This window comes from Schistosoma mansoni (assembly GCF_000237925.1).
Source record: "Schistosoma mansoni, WGS project CABG00000000 data, supercontig 0236, strain Puerto Rico, whole genome shotgun sequence".
Taxonomy (NCBI): Eukaryota; Metazoa; Platyhelminthes; class Trematoda; order Strigeidida; family Schistosomatidae; genus Schistosoma; species Schistosoma mansoni.
The window spans coordinates 1-8,028 of record NW_017386100.1 but is presented as its reverse complement, the minus strand read 5'-3'; the positions used below and the strand labels follow the sequence as shown (position 1 = coordinate 8,028).

Below are 8,028 nucleotides of genomic sequence, written 5' to 3'. Positions count from 1 at the left end.
CTGAATTCCCATTACACTAATGAAGTGAAGTTAGACACTAAACATTTGAAAGATTAAAATATTTATTCCATCAAATCATGCCTAAAGAACTTATTGGTATGTTAGCAAGTAACGTTCATACATTGGTCGTTTGTGAAATGAATCTAATTTGTCACTTAGGTTAATGATGACAACATGAGACATAAATTGAATACTCGAGTTGAGCAAAAACACAAACCAATCGCCATATTTAAAAAGTGACTCTTTATCAGAATGATTGGGAAAAATATATCAATATTACTGGTCGATATCGAGGTTTCTAAACATTTTACGAAATCGAATTACCGAAGTGTAGTTGGGCGTAACTCGCATTATTTCATTGCCCTATTTGATTGTGATTATGGTCATTCTAAGTAATGATTCCTAATGTAATAACACTTATTACTTGTAATGATGCTGGTTTTTGGCTGACAAGTGGTCTATTTGTGAATTCAAACTTGGAAGCTATTTGTATCCTGATAATTTGAGTGATTTATTTCTTATTACTTAACCATAGACCCCGATGATAGTAAAACCAGTGAAATCACATTATTCCTGCCAAGTAAGCTTTCAGAAAACAATATCACTTAAGTAAGTATCTGAATTTATCGAAACCGGTTCAGCTCCAGCTATTCGCCTTTCTTTGTAGTTGGAAAAGCTTTTTCCTATTATTTTGTATTGTTTTCAAAGGTGAAGTTAATACCCACTTATAATTAAAAATAAAATGATTACAAACATTGAAAGGATGCTTGAACAACCAAATTACCGTCTTTGAAAATTTGATAATGGGATCATGGAAGAATGACAGTTTATCATAATGCTCATGGATTGCATGTTCGTGTCTGTGCAAGTTCCTTGGTGTGAATTACTGAGATGTTACAATATTAAACCGTTCAGTGATAGTTTTTTAGTTAATTGTGGGAATAATTGTCAGAAAATACACTGTTAGATACACGTTTGAATCAATTTTTTATATCTGATAAGGATATTGTAACCCAAAGGCCACCATAAATGTTGAGTTTTTGGTATAGATACTATAATTATAATATTGTAATCCGAAAATAACTCAGTCACATCTCCTATTGAATCAGGTTTCAATGTATTCTGGATTCGGTTAATAATCTATGATTTTTACTTCGATAAATGAACAAGCGAGATTTGCTTTAAACAAAAGTAACTGGAATTCTGTTAGCGTAGACATATGTAAAAGTAATGAAAGAGAATTAGTCCAGAAATAGATACAAAATGGAAACTCATTATTGAACTATTGAACTCAGTATTCTAATATTTACTGAACTCGGAGACTACAACGAAGTCAGAGTTAACTTTAACTACGATATACGTGCAATGAGTGTTTTGAATGTCATAATTTTCTAAGTTTCGGCAATCCCAAAACCACTAAATGTTACTCACATTATTGATATAACATGGCGAGTAAGAGCAGGTGTAAATAGTGAAATCACTTACCAACAAATTGATAGGGCAGACATTTGAAGATCGGTCGCCGACACAACAGTGTGGTGTCGGAATAGTAATACAAGACCACCAAGATCATTTTTATCGCATTTGTGAAATTTTCATTTCTCCGACTTTGCAGACACTGACTGACTGAGTTAGGGGTAGTATCCCTATATAACATGGCGAGTAAGAGCAGGTGTAAATAGTGAAATCACTTACCAACAAATTGATAGGGCAGACATTTGAAGATCGGTCGCCGACACAACAGTGTGGTGTCGGAATAGTAATACAAGACCACCAAGATCATTTTTATCGCATTTGTGAAATTTTCATTTCTCCGACTTTGCAGACACTGACTGACTGAGTTAGGGGTAGTATCCCTATATAACATGGCGAGTAAGAGCAGGTGTAAATAGTGAAATCACTTACCAACAAATTGATAGGGCAGACATTTGAAGATCGGTCGCCGACACAACAGTGTGGTGTCGGAATAGTAATACAAGACCACCAAGATCATTTTTATCGCATTTGTGAAATTTTCATTTCTCCGACTTTGCAGACACTGACTGACTGAGTTAGGGGTAGTATCCCTATATAACATGGCGAGTAAGAGCAGGTGTAAATAGTGAAATCACTTACCAACAAATTGATAGGGCAGACATTTGAAGATCGGTCGCCGACACAACAGTGTGGTGTCGGAATAGTAATACAAGACCACCAAGATCATTTTTATCGCATTTGTGAAATTTTCATTTCTCCGACTTTGCAGACACTGACTGACTGAGTTAGGGGTAGTATCCCTATATAACATGGCGAGTAAGAGCAGGTGTAAATAGTGAAATCACTTACCAACAAATTGATAGGGCAGACATTTGAAGATCGGTCGCCGACACAACAGTGTGGTGTCGGAATAGTAATACAAGACCACCAAGATCATTTTTATCGCATTTGTGAAATTTTCATTTCTCCGACTTTGCAGACACTGACTGACTGAGTTAGGGGTAGTATCCCTATATAACATGGCGAGTAAGAGCAGGTGTAAATAGTGAAATCACTTACCAACAAATTGATAGGGCAGACATTTGAAGATCGGTCGCCGACACAACAGTGTGGTGTCGGAATAGTAATACAAGACCACCAAGATCATTTTTATCGCATTTGTGAAATTTTCATTTCTCCGACTTTGCAGACACTGACTGACTGAGTTAGGGGTAGTATCCCTATATAACATGGCGAGTAAGAGCAGGTGTAAATAGTGAAATCACTTACCAACAAATTGATAGGGCAGACATTTGAAGATCGGTCGCCGACACAACAGTGTGGTGTCGGAATAGTAATACAAGACCACCAAGATCATTTTTATCGCATTTGTGAAATTTTCATTTCTCCGACTTTGCAGACACTGACTGACTGAGTTAGGGGTAGTATCCCTATATAACATGGCGAGTAAGAGCAGGTGTAAATAGTGAAATCACTTACCAACAAATTGATAGGGCAGACATTTGAAGATCGGTCGCCGACACAACAGTGTGGTGTCGGAATAGTAATACAAGACCACCAAGATCATTTTTATCGCATTTGTGAAATTTTCATTTCTCCGACTTTGCAGACACTGACTGACTGAGTTAGGGGTAGTATCCCTATATAACATGGCGAGTAAGAGCAGGTGTAAATAGTGAAATCACTTACCAACAAATTGATAGGGCAGACATTTGAAGATCGGTCGCCGACACAACAGTGTGGTGTCGGAATAGTAATACAAGACCACCAAGATCATTTTTATCGCATTTGTGAAATTTTCATTTCTCCGACTTTGCAGACACTGACTGACTGAGTTAGGGGTAGTATCCCTATATAACATGGCGAGTAAGAGCAGGTGTAAATAGTGAAATCACTTACCAACAAATTGATAGGGCAGACATTTGAAGATCGGTCGCCGACACAACAGTGTGGTGTCGGAATAGTAATACAAGACCACCAAGATCATTTTTATCGCATTTGTGAAATTTTCATTTCTCCGACTTTGCAGACACTGACTGACTGAGTTAGGGGTAGTATCCCTATATAACATGGCGAGTAAGAGCAGGTGTAAATAGTGAAATCACTTACCAACAAATTGATAGGGCAGACATTTGAAGATCGGTCGCCGACACAACAGTGTGGTGTCGGAATAGTAATACAAGACCACCAAGATCATTTTTATCGCATTTGTGAAATTTTCATTTCTCCGACTTTGCAGACACTGACTGACTGAGTTAGGGGTAGTATCCCTATATAACATGGCGAGTAAGAGCAGGTGTAAATAGTGAAATCACTTACCAACAAATTGATAGGGCAGACATTTGAAGATCGGTCGCCGACACAACAGTGTGGTGTCGGAATAGTAATACAAGACCACCAAGATCATTTTTATCGCATTTGTGAAATTTTCATTTCTCCGACTTTGCAGACACTGACTGACTGAGTTAGGGGTAGTATCCCTATATAACATGGCGAGTGAGAGCAAGTGTATATAGGTAAGTTTCACTCAGTGAATTTTATCTCAAGGGAATTTAGAACAAATAATTTTATCCTACCTTCTATACGTTATTGACCAATGTTATTATTCTGAATTTTTATTTTTCAAAACAATATTGAGTAATTAATTCAATTTATTTTGTTTAAACTTCCTACTTTCAACAAATGGAAAATGTTTAATGATCTTATCTACATGTATTTTGACAGTGTATTCACATAAATACAAGCACTTCAATAGCTAATGATCCTATTGGTATTATTTAGCCTTTAATTTTCAATGGTAGTTTTTGTTCTGAAAGGACCTTTTAGCTTCGTTTCAATAACCAGTTCTATAGACAAATCGATGTGTAACAATGGGGTCAATACTCAGCTCTGTTCTATCTACGCATTTATTAAGGAATTACAAGAATACTCTACCGTGATCAGTACTCGCCATTTTACATAAACAGCCTAAAATGGCGAATAAAATCGTTGTCTGTAAAGAAAGTGATAAATATATTTAGCACTTACAAATTGTTCTGCCCTTTTAGCATTTCAGGTCCGATCCAGTTACAATGAATGTCTCATAGAACTTACCAAACAAGCTACAGATAGCAACAAGAATAAAAGTGTACAATAACCGATATTAGTATACGCCAAGCAATAAAGTACAAGGCTCGTCAGTATTCATAAGTTACTGACATGATGCAAGCTCAAGCATGTAAGCAGAGGACATGAATATTATATATTATATTATAATATATATTATTATTATATTATATTATTATATATATATATATATTATATATATTATACTAATATCATAATGTTAAAATGATATACATTTAAACAGATGAGATATATTGAGAAGTTTAAATAATTATGTCGATGATAGAAAATACTCAACTGTATTTTTTATAATGAGCAAATGAAAGTTATGTATTTGAAGCATGAAATCACAGAATTAATTTCAATGAAAAGGGAAGATTAATAAAATGAATGAATTTGTATCACAGTGAATGATTTATAGTTGCTTCACCCATTGTCTATAATTTCAAATAAACATGAATAATAGACAAATTTGGTTCAAATTATGGGTCTAAATTTTCAAGAATATTGATTAATAACTCCATAAAAGCTTTATCCAATCTAAGCGAGGATGTATAGTGAGTAGCAGTGGAATCCGGTTTGACACGCCATTCATCTTAATTGGGACTCGTCAGATGGAGACTCGAACCCAGTACCGTTCGCTTCAAACGCCATCGCGTTATCTACTTAGCTACTGAGTCCTGATGGCCACTTAAGATGCAGATACATCCAGCTAACGAGTACCAAATAAGACGAAACGCGCGTCAAACTGGATTCCACTGCTAGCTACTACCCACCTTTGCTTAGTATGCTTGTGAATTAAGATTATATCGACAAAATACGCACAGTATCAACATATGTCAATAAGAAACTGATCAACTGCAGTCCTAAACATCGATGGGAAGATTCAAACAAACAATACCAAGTGAATTTACTTTTAGTTTAGCTCTTTACTCACAATATTTGATGAGATAGTGATGAAGAGTTGAAATGTTGATGAACTCTGAGATTCGATCTGAAGTATCTAACTTGAAAACCACATTCATAATACAGTAAAGTTTTATTCATGAAGACAGTTTATATATTACTGTGTTGTTCCAGTGTAAATAGAAAACATTTTCTTTTGAATAAAAATAGTTGGTTTGTGTAATGATCTTTAATCGAAAGGAAGATTATAGAGTATATTGACATACTTCAATTAATAAGAAGCTAATAATAATAGTTAACAGTGAAATAATCTATAAAACACAATAGGACGAAACGGCTGTCCGCTGCTTACAGGTCTACCATGGTTGTCCAGCTTCAATAGACTCATGATCTCAATTATTATAAATGGTAAATGCCTATTGAAATATGCATATACTACTTGTATTGAATTCTATTAATATGAAATAAAATAAATTACGTTAAAATTGTCTGCACATACCAGGAATACATTTACTTCGAACACTCCAAACTCCATTTCGACTAATGGTAATTGGTTGATTTGATTTATTCACTGCATAACCTACTTGATATGTTACATTCAATTCTGATCCATGTCTAACTCGTCCACCAGGTAAAATGATTTGATCAGAGATAGCATTTGTCAGGTGTATTTGTGTGTTTTCTCCTATACCAAATTCTTCTGTAGTGGTTTTTATGATTTGTTTATTACCATTATTTTTACTATTTATCAAGTAGACATCTCCATATTCAACAGTAAATAGATAGCAATGTTTATAACACTGTGGAAATGGTTGAGGTTTCCATATAACCTTGGTGTTGTCTACACTACAAATAACTTCATCATTTTCAGCTGATAACGTTGTATCTGCTTCACATCTAGTTTAAAAGTAGAAATCAACTAATGATTATTATTCTTAGTCAAAAGTCAAGACTGAAACTCTCACATTTTGAAGCATCTTTGTATCATCTTAACTATTCTTCCTATACAACTCTGAGCTATTCTTCGAAGAAACATCATATAGCTGAGTTTGTTACAATAAAGCCAGAAAATATTATCCCGAATTGGTGTTAGTTATTCGTTTGTTACCAACCCAAATAATTGTGCTATCAGGATAGATTTTCAGTCGAAATTTACAAATACTGAAAAAAATAACTAATGTTAAGATAACCTATTTGTGATTATTTCTTATGTGAGACACGGCTCACTCAAAATGAATTATTGGTCACTACTCAATCATATGTTCTATAACACCTAACGTCCGATGAGTAATCTTGACAGGTGGAGTTCAAGTTGTAGTGTCGGTTACTCTGTTAAGCCCCTATACCTTATTCTAGCTTCTGGACAAGTCAGTTTGCCATTCTTCTTGAGTCACGTTTTGACCTTGGTAATCATATACTTATCGACCTTGACTGTTTTTACATGAGCACATATGTGTGTACACTTCTTATCTGGATGAATGATTGTACTAAATATACGTGTTCAGTCCTTCAACCACGTATTCAACTTATTTAATTCTGTTGTTCACCAACGTGAATTAAGTCGATGAAATATACAAGGGTAGACGACATGTATATTTAGACAAATTATCTATAAAGTAATGCAAAGTATTATCATACTCAATGGATGATTATCACTCAATAATTATCTGGCCTATGATGTAAATTGTCATCAAAGTTATAAGTCAGATTTTTTCTATTCATAATGCAAAGCAATTACGTTTGGTATAATTGTAAATTTACATACACTACAGTACAATGCATACAGCTTTATACTACCGTCAATAATGACAACGCTTGTATTACTTAGCAATATTGAATAATAAACGGTGTTAAAAGTCATTGTGATTTTAAATGATTGAACATACGACAATACATTTCATCAAACCAACAATTACCTAATCAGATTAGATGGACAATTGTTTATAAAGTATATGTATATAACGTGAACGGAATGTTTAATTTTGTGTCTGTATTGATGGAAATTTCCATCCTTCAATGATTCTCCGACATTGAATAACTGATGGAAAACTGAACATCGGTAAGTTTACTTATTTATAAGTCACAGGATTATTGATATTTTAAAAGATTTGATTCTTTTAGTAAAAGTAAAATGTGACAGTGATCATATTTACGGCCAGAAGAGTTTACTATAAACTATTAGGACTGAAAATGATCAATTATAGGACTGAGGTGAATTGAAGAACTCATTAAGTAAAAGTATTCCATATCAATAATTAATAGTATGATGCCGTTAAGATAAGGTTCAACGTAAGGATGAGCGCAAGCATTTAGCGTTACCGTTAGGGTTAGGGTTTAGGGTTAGGGTTAGGGTTAGGGTTAGGGTTAGGGTTAGGGTTAGGGTTAGGGTTAGGGTTAGGGTTAGGGTTAGGGTTAGGGGTTAGGGTTAGGGTTAGGGTTAGGGTTTAGGGTTAGGGTTAGGGTTAGGGTTAGGGTTAGGGTTAGGGTTAGGGTTAGGGTTAGGGTTAGGGTTAGGGTTAGGGTTAGGGTTAGGGTTAGGGT

The 8,028-nt window shown here is 34.8% G+C and overlaps 2 protein-coding genes and 1 non-coding gene across 3 annotated transcripts; 1 reads left to right on the top strand and 2 right to left on the bottom strand.

The window, feature by feature from the left end:
• Window positions 1-1,477: 1,477 nt before the first annotated feature.
• On the bottom strand, window positions 1,478-1,657 carry Smp_205160 (unnamed protein product; the record flags this gene model as incomplete). The annotated part of the gene is made up of 1 exon (XM_018791299.1): window positions 1,478-1,657. One exon carries the CDS (start codon window positions 1,655-1,657, stop codon window positions 1,478-1,480), a length of 180 nt encoding a protein of 59 aa, XP_018647338.1.
• Window positions 1,658-2,193: 536 nt separating this feature from the next.
• Smp_sma.18s-58.1 lies at window positions 2,194-3,928 on the top strand. Its single transcript, XR_001974591.1, has one exon. It is a non-coding gene; the product is annotated as a ribosomal RNA (ribosomal RNA).
• Window positions 3,788-3,967, bottom strand: Smp_205150 (unnamed protein product; the record flags this gene model as incomplete). The annotated part of the gene is made up of 1 exon (XM_018791288.1): window positions 3,788-3,967. The coding sequence occupies one exon, from the start codon at window positions 3,965-3,967 to the stop codon at window positions 3,788-3,790; it is 180 nt and encodes a 59-aa protein (XP_018647337.1).
• Between the last annotated feature and the right edge of the window lie 4,061 nt (window positions 3,968-8,028).